Genomic DNA, 22,629 nt, shown 5'->3' with positions numbered 1-22,629 from the left:
GAATAAAACTAAAAGATGGATGGGATACGGCTTTAAAAAATATAAAAATATAAACCTTTAATATGTATTTTCCGGGCCATGGCGAAGGGGTAAGAGCACAGCACCACCAGATTCTTGTGGGAGGTAGGCCACCTTGCGGTACAGCTCCTTTTCATGCAGCAGCCCATTTTTCATCCTCACCTGACCACTTCCAATGCACACTATATTTAAAAGTGCAGAGCTACATGGTTGCTGAAATAGGGGCGAGGTGTGACGCTGGTGAAGGATTTTACAAGCCAAGGTTCCATCCGCATTTTTTTGTTGCACAAAAGCAAATCTCTCGTCTTTCAACAGAAAACAACTGTCCCTTTCTTTCACAGAAACAATCACTTGGGGGTGAGTTTTGTTCTTTTTCACAATTACATGTTCGCTTTCTGACAAACGTCTTGTCACTTGTTCGAGAGGATTTCTCCCACTTCTCACATGCTTCTTCACCTGTTGCAGATGGTTTTCAAATGGAAAACAGGAGATGTCATTGAGAGAGCAATTGAAGTGGCTGGCATCTTCATGAAGATGAGTAAGTCCGTGTACATTGTACACTGAGAATGTCTTGCCATAGAGGACAGCGCAGCTGGTGATAAAGTGTTTGATGAGGTCATGAGCATAATGAAGATAGGCTTTTCGAATCCTGTCATCGGACTCCAGCAGTATGGACATGGCTACTGATAAGGACAGGAAATGCTTGTACCTTTCAGGGGACATCACAGTTTTTAACACCACAGGTCCTGTGTATAGCAGAAACTGGCGAAATTCAGTGGCTTTCCACCTATCCATTTCATGTAGACCACGTGGTTGCCGAGCAAATTCACTTGGCATTCTCCCTCTCAGTCCAATTAGTTTTTTGGATATTGCATCTTTTTGCCTCACAGATAGTCGACATATTTTCGGGCCACGAGTCAAGTAGATCAACATTCGCCTAACTACACCAAGGCAGACCATATGCATGTAATCCAACACACACGAACTCACACAAGGAATCCCTGCAGCGATGAGGGGGCTAAGACCAGTTTGGTGGTTCCTGTACTCTACTCTAGCAAAGCGGTCATCTGTCCGAGGAGTGCATTCCTGATCACCGAATACCATTCTTCCCTCCACACGAGTACCTTGGATTACACACCTTTCACAACTCTCATATGAGGCATGACCCTTAATACATTTCAGATATGCCCTTGCTGGTGCATCACAGATGAGAGCATCAATAGTAACGGTGTAGGTCTGGCCTTTATAAACTATGCCATTATCTTTCAGATATTTGTATTCGGTCAGAAAATCTTTCAAAAAGTCCTCAAGTGGACTGGGCTTACTTTTCCCACTAAACATTGCGGCAATAAAGGGATCAAAATGGCCACACTTCACCAGTATTGGCCAAAATTGCATTCCACTACTTTTGAAAAGTGGGATGCCATCGATGTTTACCGCCAGGTGCACTTCATTACTATCCATAAGTCTTAGGTTTTCACTTATTCCCTTTTCTAAGCCGTAATACTTGTAGTACCCTCCACATTTAGACTCTGTTGTGTTTTGTAGTGGTGTAGCTAGGAGTGTCCGGCAATCGACTGGCAATGGGTGCCCCTGCTTTCTTAAAATGGACAATAACCCGTTAAGTGCCCTGTGTGTCACTTTGTGCTCTGTGGCCCATTGTCTCAGGTCATCTTCAAAACTGCTAATCACTTCACCTTCTTCCTCCCCCTCCCCCTCATCATCATCATGTTCAGAATCAGTAAAGCAAGCCACATCAGTGTCAAAATCAAAACCATAAGATGTCCCAGGAACGCTGTCCCCTGATAATGGGGTTCTAGGCACACTGCTACTCCCAGACTCAACACTGCTATTAATTTCAGTTCTTTGTTCATCTTCGCTGTCAGAATAACATAGAAGTTGATCCATGTCTCGTTTGCGTTTTCGCCATTCTCTCATTTTCATAGCCATCTGTAGACACAGACAGTTCAGTTTTAAAATTTTAGTGTTTACAGTTTATCTGTGTGTGCAAAAGAACATGGAAAAACTGTACCTTGTGACTTGTGTTACTCTTACACACTTTCCAATGATTTTTCACCACCTGATAAAGGGATACAACTGAATTAGAAGCACCAAATCAAAGCTTTACAATACATAGCTAAGTACTCTTATTTGAGGTCCCTTTCAAGGTACTCAAGGAACATCATATGTCTTGTCATTATGCAATTTTACTGTGGCACTATACTTCAGTGACTATTAAAAAAAAAAAAAAAAAACATTCATCATGGTCATACTGCAACAATGCACAACTGGCTTTTACGTAAGCAGTCAGAAGAGAGCGCAAGGGAAAAAAAAAACAATTCCCTCTGATCATGTCGAAGCAATCTCAAGTCGGGGATGTTTGATACAGGGCTCTGACTTGAGCTGGATGGTGTGTGGCTGCGCGTTATCCGCAGGCGAAATCTAGCAAGGGGGTGGGGGGCATGGCAGTTTGAGGGAAGTTCGACCAAACACCACTGCCAAGCCCCCTCCCCCCTGAGCGAAATCCCCCCCATTACTTATTTTGAAATCTGAAAGTTGGCAACCCTAATTGCAGTGCATGCCGCGTGCGTTTTAAAAATAATTACAAATCAACAATGTTGCGGCATGCAACAAATACTGTTAAACGCGATTTAGAACTAGGCTATTTGGAAATGAGGAACAGGCTAGTGCCATGTGTGGTGAGCTAGCGCGATGATAACTTAGCGCTTAGTGCTAGCATGCGGTTAGTGCTAGCATGCGCGCTAACACTTGTTTCCCAGGCTGCTCACCAAAACCACAGCCGGTCTAGCACATCTCTGCCAAACTCTCTACCTTTAAGACTACACAAATTATTAACATCCACGTCGTAACATCGTATGTGTTACCAGCTTTTCGCCGGCTTCGGGTCTTGCAAAAGCACATGCAATGCTATGCCGTAGCAACAACACGTTTGAAGTAGATTAACACACAGCTAAAACGACAACGCTATATTCCAACTTGACTATCGTTGCTATTCATAAATGACGATGAACATAAACTAGGAGGTCTATGGGCAGACCGAACTTACCTGCAATCTAGTAGACAATGACAGTGCAAGAGCTCCACTCTAGAATCTTTGGTGCAAAGTGCCAAACGATGGAGGTTCTCAGGTATGCAGGCTTGAAGCGGACGATTCAAATGATACTTCCACTGGCTGAGCCAATGGGGGTGGCTCTAGGATACACGTTATGATATGCCACTCTTCTTTTAGAATTTTACATTGTGGAACCCTGTTTTCAAGTAATGAAATATACCTATAACATTGTTCTCCAGAATGCCTTTGTATCTGCAATTAAGATTTATCTCCAAATTCACTCACCACATACTGTTTCCCCCACCCAAGTTCTTGAATTTAACAGCAATTAAATAATTATTATTTCATACATTTAAATCATGTCAATTACCTTAACCTGTTTTAGACGTCCAAAAAAGTGACGTCCAAAAGATGTCCAAAAGACTGACGTCCAAATTTTCAACTTCATTTTGACGTACAAATGGGGTCATTATTAGACGTCCAAATTGTGGACCTAGTTTGGACGTCATTTTGAGGTCCAAAATTGGTCATGGACTGACGGACATGATTTAGACATAATTTCTACGTCTATACGACGTCCAATGTTTAGTGGGATGGTCTTACTTGTTTTGATCGTAAAGCAAATGCACTCATTTGTTCACAGAAGCCTAATTGTGACAAGGTGTGTAGTAATGAGTGTAATTACTGAGTAAACATAAATAGGTGAATTACGACCGTGCGTAATGCAGAACTTCACAATGGATGCGCTGGCACTCCTTGAAGATTACGCAAACGGCAGGATCAGGATGGAGAGAGTTTTTAGAGACCATCAAGATTTCCTGGCCAACGATGATGACTGGCTGATATGCCGATTTAGATTTCCTAGAGCAGTGCTCTTAAATCTATGTGCTGAGTTGGGCCCAGTGTTGGAGCGATCAACCCGCCGGAACCATGCCATACCCGCGCATATGCAGGTGCTGACAACTCTCGGGATTCTGGCAACCGGCTCTTTCCAGCGGGAATTAGCCGACAGGTAATTTTAATTTAATCTAAGCTGACATGTTCCAGCCCAACACTCAGTGGGTTTCAATAAGTTGTTACATTCCATTTTAGGTCTGGAATATCTCAGCCATCGCTGAGTAATGTAATGCCTGCCGTTTTGGATGGCATTATAAAAATGAGCAGTCGATACATAAAGTTTCCATACACTGTAGGGGAACAGGCCAACATTAAAAGGCAATTTGCAGCATCAACCGGTTTCCCAAATGTAATCGGCGCGATTGACTGCACTCACGTTGCTATAAGGGCTCCAAGTCAGAATGAGTTTGTCTACGTTAACCGAAAAAATGTGCATTCAGTTAACGTGCAAGTCATTTCCGACTCAAACTTGCTTCTGACAAATTTAGTGGCACGGTGGCCTGGGTCAACCCATGATTCATTCATCCTGGCACACAGCAGTGTAGGGAATAGACTGCAGGCAGGTGCTTCGCGGGATGGGTGGCTTCTCGGTAAGTATCAACATACACTGTGGAAATCTCAACAAAGTCTCTGTTCTGAATTAATCTCCATAACCTGCAGGTGACAGTGGCTATCCCCTGAGACGCTGGCTCCTCACGCCTTTTGCGAACCCGCAAAGCGCAGAGGAGGCGCGCTTCAATTCCGTCCACGTTCGTGCGCGCTCTGTTGTGGAGCGAGCCATCGGCCTCCTTAAAAACCGGTGGCGGTGTCTTGATGCGTCGGGGGGGAGACTTCTCTACCAGCCCAATAAGGTGTGCAGGATCATCATGTCGTGTGGTGTCCTGCACAACGTGGCACTGAGGAATGGTGTTCCCCTCCCACCTGGCCTCCCTCCCATTCACCATGAGGATCCTGACGCACAGCCCCCTCCCCGGCATGAAGACCACCAACGGGGAGCCAGGCTACGTCAGCAAGTCATGCAGCGTTTGTGAAAGGAATACAGTAGGCAAATCTCATTTTTTTACAAGTTCTTTTAATGACGTGGAAATTTCAGACAGTACAGCACACATTCCGCTAATTACATGACGGATTTGATGTAATTCATCACGAATTTCCTTCACAGCGTCGATGGTGTCCCTTTGTGTTTGGAGGACCGCATCTGTCAGCACGCGGCCACCTCCAGCTGTGCCGTGCGCCCGGGGCGCACTCGTGGTGGGTCTGACCATCTCCTCTGTGGATGTACCGGGGATCTCCTCACCCACTGCCTCCATCTGTAGAGTGACTGGAGATAAATAAAAAATGTTATTCGCTGCTTTTTACATGGCTGTTAAATTAAATAAACAATAATTTACCGGTCTCTGCTGTGGCGTCCGCCTGGTCTGTGTCCCCCTCATTCTCTGGCACTATGCCGTAGATGCTTGCGGGCCCAAGAATGGAGGCTATTTTCAGCTCCAGCAGCGTGGGGTTTGGTGTGGCAGGACCCCCGCCTGTGGCACACATTCCCTGGCGGTGGCGTGCCATCCTTCCTGCTTTGCTGCCGTGCGGACGCTTCCTGCTTTGCTCTCCTTTCTGCCTGCATTTTTCTTCTTTTTTTCTTCTTTTTTCTTATCTTTACCGGCAAGAAATTTAGGAACAAGGACTCCTGGTCACTTATAAATCACTGGAACGAATATATTTTTGATAAATTTAGTTAAATTGCCATCGGAGAACTAGTGGAATGATGTCTCCTAACCCTGCAGTATCAGTGAGCTGCACTGAGTGTGAGCAACTTTCTTTGAGGATAACACAGCTAGAGAAGAGGATTGAAACACTGCAAGACATTCGTGTGAATGAAGAATTTATTGACTCTGTAGTAGCTTCTGTACATGCTACTGAGTTGTCAAATGGATTGAGTCACATCTTCATACGCGAAGGCATGTCGAATGTGGAGCCTCCCGCGACAGACCTGGCTGATACACTTCCCTGGATGTGTTCAAATGACATTGGAATAGCTGAGGAAAATCCCAAACCGGACCATCAGACTGATCTCTCCTTCTGGAACACTGTTGGTGCCAGACCAAAGTCCTCAACCCCGGCCAGAACCTGGTCTGATGTTGTTCGTCGCAGAGGTAAATCCAACAGGAAATTTAAAGCTCCAGCACTCACTCCACCATCTGAAGTCTCACTGCATAATAAATATGATGTGTTGAGTCATATTAAAATGAATGATGATGAATGTAATGCAAGGATTTATCAAAATTCAAGAAATAGCCCTAAAACTCAGCCCAGGGCTAACCAGACCAGGAGGAGAGGCCAAAATCCCACAAACAGGAGGACTAGAGAAGCTATCGGCGCCTCCACACAAAAACAAATAGACACAATTCTGATTGGGGACTCTATAACACAGCATGTGAGGATGGCAAAGACGGAAAATTTAACACTTTTTGATACATCAGTCAGGGAACTGACAGAGATGTTGCCGACCATTCTGTCTTCACATCCAGATGGTATGAAGATTATTGTCCACACAGGGTCTTTTGATATTCTGAGGAGGAAAATTGGCTCTGAGATCCTGAAAAAAGACTTTTCTCTGCTGTTGGAGAGACTGTGTCAGTTGGGAGCACACCATGTTTACATTTCAGGACCCATTCCTACAGCGGGTAAAGGAATTGAACTTTTCAGTAGGCTTCTTGGCCTGAACACATGGTTATCAAACGCATGTATCACCCATGGGATAAAGTTCATTGATAACTTCAATATCTTTTGGAACTGTAAGGAGCGATTCAGACCTGATGGTGTGCATCCAAATCTAACTGGATGCAGATTACTTGGTGCACACTTGCGTCATGCTGTTGGGACGGCAAACCCAAACATGAGTGTACAGATAAGAGCGAAGGACACAGCAGAGAAGCGATCAACTGCCAGCTCTCCCCCCTCACCAGACCCTCTTCTCCACATCACTCAAGGTCTTAAAAGGATGTCTCTATCCAGGTCTGAACCCCAGCGACCACCATCTACCAAGAAATACAGGGCTCCCCCTCCTCCCCCTCCTCATCCTCCTATTAGATCATCTGTCCTGACCGAGCAGGGCATGGGAGGAGGTTCCCAGAGCAGCAGAATTCACAACAAAGATAACATGCCATGATGCGTTCAGGGTCCTTGCTGTAGTTTTGCTACTACTGACAGCTGTTCTGAGATCAAGCCTGGACCCAGTAGGATTCCTGTGTTAGTTAGTAAAATAAGGAATCGAACACGGTCAGCTTGTGGGGTGAATCAATCTAATCTGTTAACTGTACCTTGTATAACTCAGAATACAACAGAGACCAGTGTAAACTTCATAAAGCTAGCTGTACTAAATGTTAGATCTCTGTCCAACAAGTCACTGTTAGTTAATGACTTCATCATTTCTCACAGTTTAGATTTTCTTTTTCTGACAGAAACATGGTTAACAGAAGACACAAGTGCTACAGTTCTTAATGAAACAGCACCCCCTCATTTTAGTTTCATGAATAAATGTCGAAACGGGAGGAAAGGGGGAGGAGAAGCTGCCTTATTTAAAGATTCATTCCAGTGTAAAGAAATGTCATTTGGTGATTTTACTTCTTTTGAATATCTTAGTTTTATTTTAAGGGGCATTCCTAAAATCCTATTTCTAATCATCTACAGACGTCCAGGACATTGTGTAAATTTTATTGATGAATTTTCTGAATTATTGTCGGTTATCTCTACTGATTTTAACCATTTCATCTTAACTGGGGATTTTAACATTCACATAGATAACATGACGGATGGTAATGTCAAGGAATTTTGTTCCATATTGGACATGTTTGGTTTGTGGCAACATGTTAAACAACCGACCCACATTCGAGGTCACATTCTGGACCTGGTTATTTCAAAGGGTGTTGATATTTCTTCTGTTGCGGTCACTGACTTGGCCTTGTCTGACCATTTTTGTATTTTGTTTGATTTACTGATCACTCAGAATGTTCAACCAACCTGCTTCTCCGTTAGGAAGAGGTACATTAATGAAAGAACAAGTGCTAAGTTTGTGGAGGCCATAGCTATGTTACCAACAACCAGTGCAGAGTCAGTTGATGGACTCCTGGATAATTTCAATCTGAAAATCTTGAATGTAATGGATGCTGTTGCACCGATAAGAATCAAGAGCAACTTGAGCAAACAGAAAACACCATGGAGAAACACCACTGTGGTTACCAGCCTAAAAAGAGAATGCAGAAAAACTGAGCGGAAATGGCGGAAAAATAAACTTCAAATTTACTATGAGCTGTACAAACAAAGCCTACGTAACTATAACAATGAGCTGTGCAAGGCCAGAGAGCTGCATTTATCTGAAATGATTAACAGGAATGTCAACAATTCTCGCACTCTGTTTGCTATGATTGAAAAACTTACAAATCCTCCCAAACAGATAAGCCCAGAGCTCCTTTCCACTGAGAAATGCAACCAATTTGCAAACTTTTTTAGCCAAAAAATTAAAACAATTAGGCAAAATATTAATTCCACACAGTCAAACAAGAAAATTAGTCTGTGTCTAAAACCCGGAAATAATTCTGATGTCATGTCACAATTTAAAATGGTGAATTTAAAAGTCCTACAAGAAACAGTTTGGCATTTGAAATCAACAACATGCACTCTGGACATGATACCATCCGACTTTTTAAAAACAGTTTTTACCTCAGTAGAAAGTGATCTCCTACTGATAGTTAACAGCTCGCTGGCATCAGGCATTTTTCCCAAGTCACTAAAGATAGCTGCTATTAAGCCACTCCTAAAGAAAAGGACTCTAGACGCCTCTATAATGAACAACTATAGACCTGTCTCTAACCTCTCTTTTATTTCCAAGATTATTGAAAAAAGTTGTATTTCACCAGCTTAATGACTTTTTAAATGAAAGTGGAAATCTTGATAAATTTCAGTCCGGCTTCCGACCTCATCACAGCACTGAAACAGCTCTGGTCAAAGTGTTAAATGACATTAGGTTGAATACCGATTCTGGTCAAGTATCAGTCCTGGTTCTGTTGGATCTCAGTGCTGCGTTTGATACTGTAGATCACAGAATCCTGTTGCACAGGCTGGAAAACTGGGTTGGACTTTCTGGAGCGGTCCTTAACTGGTTCAGGTCCTATTTAGAAGGCCGGAGTTATTTTGTTACGATCGGCAGCTATGAATCCGAGCGAGTGGCCATGACTTGTGGAGTCCCCCAGGGGTCAGTCCTTGGACCTCTTCTGTTCAACTTGTATATGCTCCCTTTGGGTAAAATATTACAAAACTATAGCATTAGTTATCAAAGTTATGCAGATGATACACAACTTTATGTGTCTCTGTCACCAGATGACTGCAGTCCAATAGACTTAATGTGTCAGTGTCTGGAGCAAATAAACACCTGGATGAGGGAGAATTTCCTACAATTAAATGAAGACAAAACTGAGATTATTCTGTTTGGTAGCAAAGAGAAGAGGGTCAGCATTGGCAAACACCTGGAGACTCGGGCTCTTAAAATTACCAACCAAGTTCGTAACCTGGGAGTGTTGATAGACTCAGATCTGACTTTCAGCAGCCATATCAAAGCTTCACTAAGACAGCTTTTTACCAGCTCAGAAACATCAACAGAATTAAAAGTTTAGTCTCCCAGAAAGACCAAGAGAAACTCATCCATGCATTCATCTCCAGTAGACTGGATTACTGTAATGGTCTTTTAACAGGACTTCCTAAAAAGAGCATTAAACATCTGCAGCTCATCCAGAACGCTGCTGCTAGAGTTTTAACCAGGACTAAGAGATCTGAACACATCACACCAGTTTTAAAATCTTTACACTGGCTTCCAGTCAGTCACAGAATAGATTTTAAAACCCTTCTGATCATTTACAAATCCCAGAATGGTTTAGGCCCAGAATACATCTGTGATATGTTCAGAGAATATAAACCTAGCAGAGCTCTTAGATCCAAAGACTCTGGTCAACTAGTCCAGACCAGAGTCCAGACTAAACATGGAGAAGCAGCATTTAGCTGTTATGCTGCAAACAAATGGAACAAACTGCCAGTGGAGATTAAACTTTCCCCAAATGTAGACATTTTTAAATCCAGGTTAAAAACTTTTCTTTTCTCATGCGCCTATGCATGAAATCTGCACGGTAACTTTTTTTAACTTTTTTTTTTTTTTTTTAACTTATCTTGCTTTTAATCATTTTAATGTAATTTATTATTTTATTGTGATTATGTGTTGATTATGTGTTGATGCCTTTTACTATTCTAATATCTGTAATGTCTTTGTTTTATGTAAAGCACTTTGAATTGTCCTGTACATGAAATGTGCTATACAAATAAACTGCCTTGCCTTGCCTTGCCTTGCCTCCACCTTGAGATCCGACCACTTTTTTTTAATGTCTGGCACGGACCTCTCCGTCACCCCCACACTATTGACAGCTGCAACAACGTGTTGCCACTCTTCTGTTTTCCGTTTGTTGCTGATGCCACTACCGAGGCCGCCAAATAATATGTTTTTGCGAGCCTCCACCTCACCAACAAGTACCTCCACCTCCGTCTCCGTAAAATTACGCTTCCTCGTCTTTTCGGTTGCCATGATTTAGGTTTAAATAGCAGAGATCAGCTGGTTCATTTATATGCAGAAATGTCCATGAGGTGCTTTGCATTGACCATTTATAGTAGAATGTGGGCGTGTAGGGGGCGGGCTAGCAGCAGAATTCACTTGCGCAAGCTTTCAGGCAGAGTGGGATTTATAAAGGGAAAATTGCTTGCACCTGTGCGCACGCACGGTTTTATAAATCAGAATATTTTGTTGCTTACGCAAACTCTGGATTCTTGGCGGACGTCCACTTTTAGTAGGAATCCTACGCAGAGTTTTATAAATGAGCACCCTGGAATCTTTAATAAACACGCAGCTTAAGAAATTCCTGACCACTGCAAATATTTTACCCACGTCCCAGTCTGGTTTTAGAAAGCGGCATAGCACAACAACTGCAGCTCTCAAAATTTTAAATGACATTATTGAATCGTTAGACAACAAACACTACTGTGCAGTACTCTTCATCGACCTCTCCAAAGCTTTCGATACAGTAGACCACTCTGTCCTTTTACAAACGCTTCGTAACATTGGTATATCAGATCATACCGTAGGTTGGTTTGAAAATTATCTGTCTGACAGATCGCAGTGTGTCAGGTTCCAGGAACAAAAATCCAATTTCTCAAAAGTAACCTCAGGTGTACCGCAGGGCTCTATCCTTGGACCACTTCTTTTGATTATTTATATTAGCTTTTTAGAAAGAAATATAAAAAATGCTAGTTTACACATGTATGCAGATGACACAGTTTTATACACCTCAGCACCTTCTCCTGAGCAAGCGCAATCTCAACTTCAAATAGCTTTTAATCAATTACAAGAAACTTTTTATCATTTAAAACTGGTTTTAAACTCAGAAAAGACCAAGTACATGCTTTTTACTAAATCCAGAGCAAGTCTTCCACACTTACATCCCATCAAATCAAATGATGGTCATCAAATTGAACTAGTTACACAATACAAATACCTCGGTATCTTACTCGACAGTTGTTTATCATTTAAACCTCATGTTCAGAAACTAGTCCAAAGATTGAAATTGAAATTGGGCTTTTATTTTCGAATCAAATCTTGCTTATCTTTCGAAGGTAAAAAGAAACTTGTTTCTGCTACTTTTATGTCTGTTCTTGATTATGGGGATGTTATTTATATGAACGCTTCTTTTGATACTTCACATGCCTTGGACTCTGTTTATCATGGGGCATTGCGTTTTATAGCGAATTCTAAGTCATTGACCCATCATTGTCTTTTGTACACTCGGGTGGGTTGGTCTTCCTTGTCATTCCGGAGAATGAAGCATTGGTATCTTTTAATTTATAAATCCATCCTTGGGCTACTTCCCCCATACCTCAATAATCTCGTTGAGATGAGGAGTGATAGCAGCTATAGTCTGCGCTCTCAGGACTTGCTTCTGTTCTCTGTGCCCCGCGTTCGCACTGATCTGGGGAAAAAGGCTTTCAAGTTTGCGGCACCTTACCATTGGAATGACCTACAGAAAGACCTTAAACTAAAAGACTTAGTATCACTCAACACTTTTAAGTCACTCTTAACTGAACTTGAAACTAAATCTTTTACCTGTAATTGTTTTAGTTAATTTTGTTTGTATTGATCTTGTATTGTATTTATTATGTGTGAATGTGTGGAAGTATGTTGCTGTAACCCCTTGTTGTAACTGTGCTGCTCCTGCTTGGCCAGGACACTCTTGCAAAAGAGATTTTTAATCTCAATGAGTTTTTATCCTGGTTAAATAAAGGAATAAAAAAAAAAAAAAAAAAAAAGAAGCTACATGGGAGTAACTCTTCATTGGCTCAGTAGATCCACATTAGAGCACAACAAAGCTGCAATAGCATGTAGGAGAATTCGCGGTAGACACACGTATGATGTCATTGGTGCAGAAATTGAAAACATTCACTCATCATATGAACTACTCAACAAAGTAGTTGCTACAGTGACTGATAATGGATCCAACTTTGTCAAGGCGTTCAAAGTTTATCAGCCTGTCACAGGGTCCGATGATGAGGAGTCCACCCCCACAGATAATGATGCCACTTTTTCAGATCTGTCAGAAATTCTTTCAACTGAGAATGAAAGTGATGGCCAACTGTCTCTTCCCCCACACCACAGGTGTGCTTCACACACCATCAACATAATTACCACAAGTGATGTGGTAAAATATTTAACCACCAATGCAGAGAGCAAGGCTGTGTATAGGAGCAGCACAGCGAAATGCACAACGCTTTGGACCAAATCAAGTAGATCTACCCTTGCATCAGAAACAGTGGAGGAAGTCAGCAAAAGAAAGCTTCTGGTACCAACATCCACAAGGTGGAATTCCTTCTTTGATGCTGTAAAGAGAATTTCGGAAATCCCCATGAGTGAGTTGAATACTCTGTGCGCCAAGCTGAGAGTTAAGTGCTTCAAAGACAAAGAATACCAGTTCCTGCATAGCCATGAAGCCTCTGACTGCAGCACTGGACATTTTACAAGGTGACTGTCCTTATGGGACTTTACTTCCAGTACTTGAAGTTCTGATGCAGAAGACCCTGGCTGTGATAGGATCCCTCTCCAGGGTGACTGCAGGCCTTCCAGATGCTATAGTGCAGGTATGTTCCATCTTTAAGAAAGTTCAAATTTCTTGCATCACACTATTCATGAAGATGGAACAGAATATTCATTACCATTGTAAAAGAAGATTAAAACAAATACAAATGTAGTAAGAAACCTAAAACAAAATTAGGCAAAGCTTGCAAGTATTTCAATAATATAATACATAATAGGCCTTACAGACAAAAACATATGAATTCTATTTTTTAGGCTACCCCAGACTCGTTTTGCCAGTGTGCTGGACGACAAAGATGCTCTTCTCGCAGCTGCCAGCTGTCCAAAATTCAAACTCCGATGGCTGAGAGATGCAGATAGGAGGGACCGAGTAAAAGAGCTTCTGATAGCAGAATGCCGCACAACTGCTCCTGCAGCACAGAGCCCCGCTAGTGTGCCCACCACATCAGCCAGCCAAGGTGAGATGGACTTCTTCACTTTTGAAGCAGAACCAGAGGAGAACACCTACTCTGCAGAAAAGGAAGTAATGGACTACCTAAGGTCAGCCTATGACATTCAGATTTTCAAACATAAAAGACATTTTCTTAAAGTATAACGCTCCAATCCCATCAAGTGCTCCTGTGGAGCGTCTTTTCAGTCTGAGCGGTTTGGTGCTCACGCCTAGGAGAAATAGACTTTCTGACAAGAGGTTTGAGAAGCTTCTGTTAATGAGATACAACCACTGGTTTACTCGCCCCACTCCGCTGTTTCACTCCTAATGTGTGATTACAAGTAACAAAATTAGACAGCAGAGCTTACATGTGGTGTTATGCACTGTTTAGTTTTGAAAAGCCGCTCCTTCCTGCTGTAATGCTGTAAACATCAGGTTCAATGTTCATAAAATATGTTGAAAAGAATTTAATAGTTACCATTCATAATCTACATTGTTTATAAATGTAAGTTTTGCCATATGTCAGGTCAAAAAATATTATGTTAAGTGAAGTCAAGAACGACTATTTATTTTTTTTATAAAAACACTGATTTTTTTCAGGACATTGTTTTTAAGTTCAACTTACAATGTCAGGAGATACATGTTGACATTAAAAATAAAGTCAGTATTGGCAAAACCGGTTGTCATTTTTATGTTGAGGTGGTGTGGGGTATTGTCAGCAGCTGCTGAAAGAAACTAATAAAGTAACTTCTAATCTAACTTAGTTACTTTTAAAATCAAGTATTTAGTAAAGTAACTAAGTTACTTTTTAAAGGTGTAATCAGTAATCAGATTATTTTTTCAAGGTAACTGTGGCAACACTGCTCCTGGCTCTAATGCAGACATATTTCAGACTTAGTACCATTCCGAGTGATGATTGGAGGCCTAACTACAGACTAACATTAACAAGTCAATCACAAGAGTTTCATGTTCATCAGGCTACAGGAGAACATACACAGAATATTGAGATCCTGGAAGAAATTTAAGCCGAATGACACAGAAACATATAATTGATTATATTGCAGCCCTGATTTGTGGTTATTACATATGATATATATATATATTTCTAGACATTTCCAGACAGTTACCACATAACACAATAGTTGATTATGTTGCAGAGAAAATCTATTCAGGTAAGGAACATGAATTTTCAAATATGGAAATAATAAGATTATTTAAAAAATCAAGTAAAACAGTTACTTTTCACACATTACAAAGATAAGAAGTAATACATATAAGGTTCATGACATTAATTAATGTTTGGTCAACAATGTAAGGTAAAAAAAAAAAGAAAAAAGAAATCTTGATATTATTTACGAAAAACATCATGTCATGCATCTCTATAATCTTGAAAAAGATAAAAATGTTTAGCTGAAAAACAACCTTTAAATGACCAAATATGTTAGATGTATTTTAAAACTAAATAAAAGATAACATTGTTTTCTCTTTTAGATCTTTTTATGTGATCTTCTCATCACAGTGTTTCTAACATTTATAATATTTTATTTAAAAAAAGATTGAGAATATATTGATCAATTAGATGTGTTGCCACTGATATTGGATCAGATGCTATTCAAGGCATATTTTTCTTTGTAATGGACACTTTTTACTAATTTTAAGAACAGTTACAGTTTTCTCACTGCTTGCACATTTCATCCAGACTTTCAATTGCTTTTTCTTTGCTGTACTTTTTCCATTCATTGGGAACTTCTCCTTTACCCTGGAATTTCAAGTTATGGAAATCCTCCAGTTCCTTCTGAAAGTGACATACAAACCATTTCCAGTATGTTAGCTTAGATTCATCAGCAGTAATCCTCCATGAAGCATACGGATCCCCAGCAGTCGGATACTGTTTATAAGGAACCAACTTCTTTGAGTCACGATTGGGGTAGAATTTTTTGTCACTTCCAACTAATGTGGTGCAGAAATCAATGGCCAGATCCATTTTGTCTCTTGTGTGCCATCCTTTAACTCCAGAGGGTCGATGAAAAGGAACATTGTGTTTATCAGGACTGTGGTCCTTCAGGGTGTTGGTGCAAACAGTTGCACAGAAGGGACAGCGTTCCCAGCAGCAGTTACACAGCTGATCAATGAGGATTTGATCAGGTGTCTGCCTGCACTCCATCACTTTATCCAGTGGGAGGCGGCTCATCTTCGTAGTGAATGTTTCAAGGCCTTTCTCTAACTTTTCTTTAAGAAAGTCAAAATTGTTGATGTCTCTGAAGTTTTGAGAAAAAATGGTATCAAGTGTCAGCTTGTTGTTCAGTGAGGAGGAAAACACCTTTACCCACATGTCTGTGTTTCCTTCCTGCTTCTTCACTTTGTCTGTTGCTTCAAATAAAGCTTGTCTGACAAACTTGTCAATGTCATCTACATTTTTTTTCAGTATTTTCAGTGCTTTTTCTTTCTCCTTTGTGAACATGAATTCTTTCACTTCTTCTTTTATAAAAGCCTCTACTTGCTTCCTTGGATTTTGGATGTAGGTTTTGTATTTACTGAAGTCTTCTTTCTCTGCAAGTGACATCAACACATGTTTCTCCAGGTTCAGTCTGTTCCCATTGAATGCTGGGAGACTGCATCTCATTTCTCCAGCGAGATCAACTGCAGTCTGATCAATGACGGCTTCAGCAGCTGAAACCTTCAGTCTTTCACACATCATTTCTCCAAACACCACAGCAGATGAGCTTCCCTGGCAGTAGCTTTTGAAAATGTTGTAATATTCATTTTTCTTGCTGTTCAAATAGGTGAGTACATTATTGTTTTTTTTGTACGTCTTGTGTGACTCTGAAAGCCAACTTGTTGCTCTGTCAAAAACATACAGTAAGAGATTAACTGTAAACTCCTTCTTGAAGATATACTTTTGCTCTGATTCAAATTCCGTCACTTTCTTTTGAACATGTTTGGCCAGTTCTTGTAGATAAGTTGAAGTGTAGCCTTGTGTTGCTACAGGTTTGGTCTGAATGGCCTTCAGTGATTCCTGTTCCACATTGTTGATGAAGCATCTGATTACTTCCTGGTCATCATGGGTTAAAAGACTCACTTTTAAACGTGTTTTCTCTTGGACATAATCTAATGCCTTTGCCACTCCTAAACACTTCATTAAGGTTATATAACCAAAGTAATTCCCAACTTCTGACAGTTCTTTGTATCTCCCTTTTTCTCTTGACTTAATGATGAGATCCCATTCAATCCCAAGCTCTTGAAGGACATTAAACTGATCGTCTTCCAGGTTGATGTCCTTAATGGGTATAGTATCTGAAATTAGTTCAGCTACCCAGTTACTCCAAACAGAGTCAAACTGTGCTTTGAGTTCTTCCTCATTTTCTATAACATCTTTTAACTGATGTGCAAGCTCTTTGCTCTTTTGCAGCAGGTTGTTCTCAAACTCTGTTTTCTTCTTGTCAAGCTTTTTCCGAGCATTCTTCTGCTGGATTACTTCATCCAATTTTCTTTTCACTTCTCTAATGTGCTCCTCATGAAACTCTTTAATTTTGTTTTCAAACTGGCCCCGCCACTGAACCAAGATTTCTTTGTCTTTGTCATCCTCAAAGTAAGACATCATTTGTTTTTTTAATTCTTCATATGTTTTGTTAATTTCTTTAGAAAGATAGATGTTCTCAATCTTGTCCAGCTGTCCCTTTTCAACTTTAGGATGAAGCTGGTTTTTAATTTTCAGCATCTCACTCCTGAGGGTCCAGGTCCAGTTACCATACTGGACCTCAAGTCTTCTGTATGCTGCAATTTCTTGAGTGTTTTTGAAGCTAAACACAAAGTGTTCAGTCATCAGTGCGTTCCACAGATCCTGGATTTTGGTGCTGAAATGTGACAGAGTGTTTCCTTTAGACTTTGAAGCCTTAGACAGGATGATGTTCTTCAGTTCTTGGACACTCTCACTATAACCAGGATTTGGAGGCGCCATTGGTGGACTTCCCTCCCATAACTGGGCAAAGTATTTCACATCCTTCTGCACATCAAATGCAATGACATCACTGAAACACTTAACGTCACACACCTCTTCCTCTGCAGCTAGTTGAGCCATCTTGTCCAGTTTTTCCTGCAACCGTCTCTTTCCGTCCATGTTTTTCTCTACAGCTGCAACATCTGTGACATTCTGGTGAACAAACACACAACTTGGGGAGAGCTTAACATTCTTCATCCTCATGATGGCCTGAACAACAATCTGCAGGACATCTTGCATGTCAGCTGGATTCTCACCAAAGATGTTGATCAATGTCATGTTTCCCACACCAACAACAAATGTTGCCAGCTCATTGTCGTGATGAAGAGTGGTGTTACCGGCCAAGTCAAGAGCATGCAGTCCTTCAGTGTCCACAACCAGAACATAGTCAAACTTGTAGTCGTTCTTGATTTCATCAGAAAGTTTGAGCAGCTGCATGTAGGCACCCTTGGTGCACCTGCCAGCACTCACTGCAAACTGCAATCCAAACATGGCATTCAGCATTGTTGATTTCCCACTGCTTTGTACGCCCAACACTGACAACACAAACACTCTCTGGTCACCCAGTTTGTTGATGACTTCCTGTAAAAGACTAGAGATCCATGTTAATGGAACATGACCTGTATCACCGTCCATTAGCTCCATGGGGTATCCTGATATCATCAGATCTGCTGCCAGCTCAGGGTATTTAACCCAGTCAGTGTGTCGGCGTACTATTTGTGTCTTCTGAGACTCATGGGCTTCGTAGATCTGTCCCATTTCTCTGAAGATGTGCTCCATGCCAAAAGTTGCTGACTGCAGCTTTTTTGACAACTGTTCAAGTTCTGCTTGTTTTTCTTTTAACTCTGCAGATTTATTGTCTTTCCTCTTCAGATCCAAGACCGCAGACCACATTTTATCATAGTTTTGGAGAATTGAAGAGAGATCATCAGTGGAGAAGCCATCTATTAGGATCTGAGTCCACTTCAGGAAATATTCTTTGTCTTTAGATGGCAGATTCAGGAGGCTTTTAGTGAATGACTTCATCAGTTCACTACGGGAAGCATCACGCTGTTTCTGTCGTATTTCCATCAGTTGTTTTCCCTTTTTTTCTTTTTCTTTCTCAATGTCTCCTCTGAGGTGATACTGCTCTTTGTTTATTCTGCACCAGTTATGCCAAAGTTGGCCTTGACAAGGGAGAAATTTCTCTTTGATCTTGGAAAGATCCATCCCCTCAATCATTTTCACTATTTCCATGGCAGCAGATTTCCCTTTTTGGCAGACTGAGTCGTTTTCATCCACTCTGATCCCAGAGACCTCGGCCAAAGATTCAAGCTGGAAGGTTGTATGTGGTCCAGAGAAATTCTTTCCAATAATCTGTTTCAGCTCTTCAGAAACATCTGACTGGCTTCTGTCCTTCAAACCCAGTTTGTATTTTCCTTTTATCTGATCTACTTCACAATCATTATCAGCAATGAGACAAATCAGAGGTTTTGTGGACTTCAGAAGGGATGAAACAACTGTCCAACTTTTTTCACTTTTCTCCAGAGTTGGCAGCAGAAGAACAATGACTGAAGATTTTTCAGTCAGTATTTCACGCTGCTTTTCAATCAACAGAGAATCACCGTGGAGATTACAGAAGGCAACGCAGTCAGTGAATGAATCATTGGGTCTTCCGGCAGGACAGTACCAGGTAATCTCTGCCACACCATCCATCAAATGACGAGATTAGGTGCTACCTGGACAGTTTCTGTGGAAGAAGGTGCTGTGACGGTCGTTGATCAAAGTGTTCATCAGCTGAGATTTAGACAGAGACAGTGAACCCAGACGGAAAAATGACACCAAGGGTGTCTCAGCTTTGCAGACTGGCATGCTCTTCATAGTGACAGTTTTAAGATCACCTTGAGTTTTCTTCCATGTTTTGGTTATTTTTCTGAGTGTCCACAGAGGACACTCAATATCCATTGAGACAGGATCAGGAACAAGCAAAGGTAGGGCATACTGACACTGTGACAACTTTGTGATCATATTCTGCTTAAGAAAGCTGTCTGAGCAGTGAAATACTGCCATTTGGACATCCATTGGGTGCACATGAGTCTGTTTTGATTGAGGAAAATCTTCACTGTTGGCCCAAAAAGCATCCTCGTCATCTGCATCAATACTCTCAGCCTCTGGGAGAGCCTCTGAATGGCTCACCTCAGAGCTGTCTTGTCTTGCAGGAATATATCTAGCTCTGTAATCTAACATCATCAACATTTGAAGAAACGTTTGAGCTAAATCTTTCTGACATGTTTCATTGTTCTGTTTCACCGGTGGACCTATTTTAAGAAAATCTGCTGGTGACATCTTCTGTTGATAACTCTCCTGGAGGTGAAGTTTGCAGAGCAGTATCTCTGTTTCTTCTGGAAGTTTTTCATTTTTATGTTCCTCAGTGAGAATCCTTGACTGCTGTAAATGATGAAAAGAAAAATAAGTTAGTGTTTAGGGGAAAAACAAATACTGCTTCCCACTGCTTCCTGTAAAATATATAAATCTATTACCTTGTTTCCACTTAGATCCATTTCACAGTTACCTGTAGAAGATCATCAGAACATATAGGTTATGAAAAATTTTAAACTAAAAGTAAATGTGTGTGCACAGTTACTTAGTCAAAAGTTTTTCATTATATTAACTTTTTTGGACAAATTTGTAAAATTGTGGGTTGAACAGAATAACAAAAAGAGAACTGCTTCAATCAAAAAGCAAAATGACTCCATTAGATCATGAAACATCTGGTGTTTTAAGTCGTCAAGCCTGACGAGATAAAACACCAGGTAAAGAAAAAACAATAAACATCTTCCACCTTAACTTTTGTCTGAAAGAAGAAACCTTTAATATATTCAAACAACCTAATCTATCAAACTGCTTTCTGTCAGGTGTGTGTTTCTGAACGACAAAACTAAACCATCTAACTTCATTTTTCCACATACTACGCCTTAATGAAATCCACAGACTAAATGTAAATTAAACTGATCAATTTTCTCTCTTTATGTTAAGTGAAGATGTTAACACGCATCCATGAGTACTGGCTGTGAGGCGCACACACAATTATTACACATTAAACATGAAATGCACTCTTTATTCTCACTGAGAAGACAGCACAGTGTCAGATGATCATTGTTACGGCTGACAGCTCTGCTGCCAAGGACCTGATTACATTAAGGAGCTGCAGCCGGCATAATGATGATTGACGGATCGAATTCCCGCCTCCTCGATCCAGTATTGGTTAACAGACGAGGTTGCTACCGGGAAGACCAGCCAATCCCTGAGGACGTCGCCTGTTAAAGACTCACCTGCTCCTACGACCGGGGCAGACTGTGGACATTAGTACGCAGTTTGCCAACAAGTTGGACTGTGGGACAGCTTGTTTGGGTTAGGGTTAGGGTTAGGTTAGGGTTATTAAATTGACTTGATTAAGTGCTAAGAGTAACTGGTTAACCCTTTAAGGGACATTTTCAGTTTGTTTATATTTTGTTGTTTGTTTCTTTTGCTTTAGTCGACACTTGGGTAAGATTTATTTGTTTGTGGAACCCGATTTTGTTTATGTGTACGACAAATAAATTGTGTTATTTTAGCTTTATCCAGTGGTCGTCTCGCTCTGTGTTCCGTCCTTATCCCCTAGACTAGCTAAGACGTAACATAGTGGGGGCTCGTCGGGGAGATCTGAGTCATTCAGTGGGGGATTATTGTGATATCTTCTCGCGTTTTGTTGCCCTTCGGTGTGCACTTCAATCACGGACGGTAAGTAACCATTAGAGTTGTGGCATTGTGCTGTTAAGTGTACTGTTAAGCTGGTAAGTTAAGCAAAATATTGATTTGGGTGGCGACATGCCTTTAAAAAGGGCTCCCTTTGATCTGGGACGGTTCCTTGAGGACCCGACCTGGGATCAGGTTAATGCCTGTCGCAAAGATGATTTAACGGTGATAGCGGATCACTTTGATATCCCGTGGCAGTCTAAGAAAAAGGAGTTGAGAGCTGTGGTCCTGGCCGGGCTGCTGGAAAGAGGTGTGCTTACGGGGTCAGCTATGGCTGACGGTTATGCTGCAGAAGAACCCGTTGTGGCGGGGCCGTCGCGCTGCGTGGAAGCAGACGATGGGGGGAAGGAAGCTCAGTCTGAGGCGTCTGAGGAAAAGGGCGGCTTTGCGATGCCTGTCACTCTTCCTTGGTTTGACCCTCAGTTATCTGAGGGCGGTACAGGAGCTTCCCCCGTTGAAGCCCATTTGAAGCTGAAGTTGGCAAAACTTCAGTTTGAGGCTCAAGAGAAGGCCCACCAGCAGCAATTATAGCTCGATGTTCGCAGGCTGGAGATAGAAGCCGACACAGCGGTACGCTTGCGGCAACTAGCGCTGAGCAGCCAAGCAGACCCAAAAACACCAGGACCTCTGGGGTGCCGGGAGGTTCACAGCGTCCAGCGGCCCTGTTTGACACATCCAAATCCATTTCTTTGGTGCCAATGTTCAGGGAATCAGATGTGGACTGTTATTTTCCGCCTTTCGAAAGCATTGCGCATGCATTAAACTGGCCAAGAGATTACTGGCCTTTGTTAGTACAGCGCTCCCTCTTGCGGCAAGCCAGGATTATGATGTTGTGAAAGCCACGGTTCTAAATGCTTATGCATTAGTCCCCGAGGCATACAGATAGAAATTCCGGATGCACAGGAAGGAAGCCTCCCAAACTTTTGGAGAATATGCACGTGAAAAGAGTATTCTCTTTGATCGGTGGTGTGCAGCTTGTGGTGTTACTACCTTCAAGAAATTGAGAGAACTGATTTTGGTAGAGGAATTCAAAAATCGGTTACCACAGGGACTTGTGGTCCATTTAAATGAACACTGAGTAGAGACGGTGAATACTGCTGCAACTCTGGCAGATGAATATGTACTGACACATAAAGCTGTGTTTCAGTTTAATGAGAGGACACCCGTTAAAAGGTCCTTTGAGATAGTTTGCTCAAAGAAAAATGAGGACGAGTGTGTTTTTATTGCCATAAACCCGGTCATTACATTGCAAACTGTCAAAAACTTAA

General features: G+C 41.5%; 2 protein-coding genes, 2 long non-coding RNA genes and 1 pseudogene across 4 annotated transcripts; 2 read left to right on the top strand and 3 right to left on the bottom strand.

Annotated features, from left to right (window-relative positions):
- Window positions 1-670: 670 nt before the first annotated feature.
- On the bottom strand, window positions 671-2,267 carry LOC121636092. Its single transcript, XM_041979403.1, has 3 exons — window positions 2,051-2,267; window positions 740-1,968; window positions 671-698 (listed from the first exon to the last, which is right to left on the bottom strand). Exons 2-3 carry the CDS (start codon window positions 1,966-1,968, stop codon window positions 671-673), a joined length of 1,257 nt encoding a protein of 418 aa, XP_041835337.1. The 5' UTR covers window positions 2,051-2,267.
- A 1,374-nt stretch (window positions 2,268-3,641) lies between these two features.
- On the bottom strand, window positions 3,642-12,094 carry LOC121636100. Its single transcript, XR_006009638.1, has 3 exons — window positions 12,007-12,094; window positions 6,287-6,297; window positions 3,642-3,652 (listed from the first exon to the last, which is right to left on the bottom strand). It is a non-coding gene; the product is annotated as an uncharacterized LOC121636100 (long non-coding RNA).
- Window positions 3,691-10,748, top strand: LOC121636096 (putative nuclease HARBI1). Its single transcript, XM_041979405.1, has 4 exons — window positions 3,691-4,103; window positions 4,184-4,578; window positions 4,649-4,756; window positions 10,490-10,748. The coding sequence occupies exons 1-4, from the start codon at window positions 3,814-3,816 to the stop codon at window positions 10,612-10,614; spliced, it is 918 nt and encodes a 305-aa protein (XP_041835339.1). The 5' UTR covers window positions 3,691-3,813; the 3' UTR covers window positions 10,615-10,748.
- Window positions 4,765-5,384, top strand: LOC121636097. Its single transcript, XR_006009635.1, has 2 exons — window positions 4,765-5,029; window positions 5,151-5,384. It is a non-coding gene; the product is annotated as an uncharacterized LOC121636097 (long non-coding RNA).
- Window positions 12,095-15,018: 2,924 nt separating the features above from the next.
- LOC121636091 lies at window positions 15,019-20,127 on the bottom strand (annotated as a pseudogene).
- Window positions 20,128-22,629: the final 2,502 nt, after the last annotated feature.

The sequence above is a fragment of the Melanotaenia boesemani genome, assembly GCF_017639745.1.
Source record: "Melanotaenia boesemani isolate fMelBoe1 chromosome 2 unlocalized genomic scaffold, fMelBoe1.pri SUPER_2_unloc_6, whole genome shotgun sequence".
NCBI classification, from domain to species: Eukaryota; Metazoa; Chordata; class Actinopteri; order Atheriniformes; family Melanotaeniidae; genus Melanotaenia; species Melanotaenia boesemani.
The sequence above is the reverse complement of the archived record's forward strand: the minus strand, read 5'-3'. Positions and strand labels throughout refer to the sequence as shown.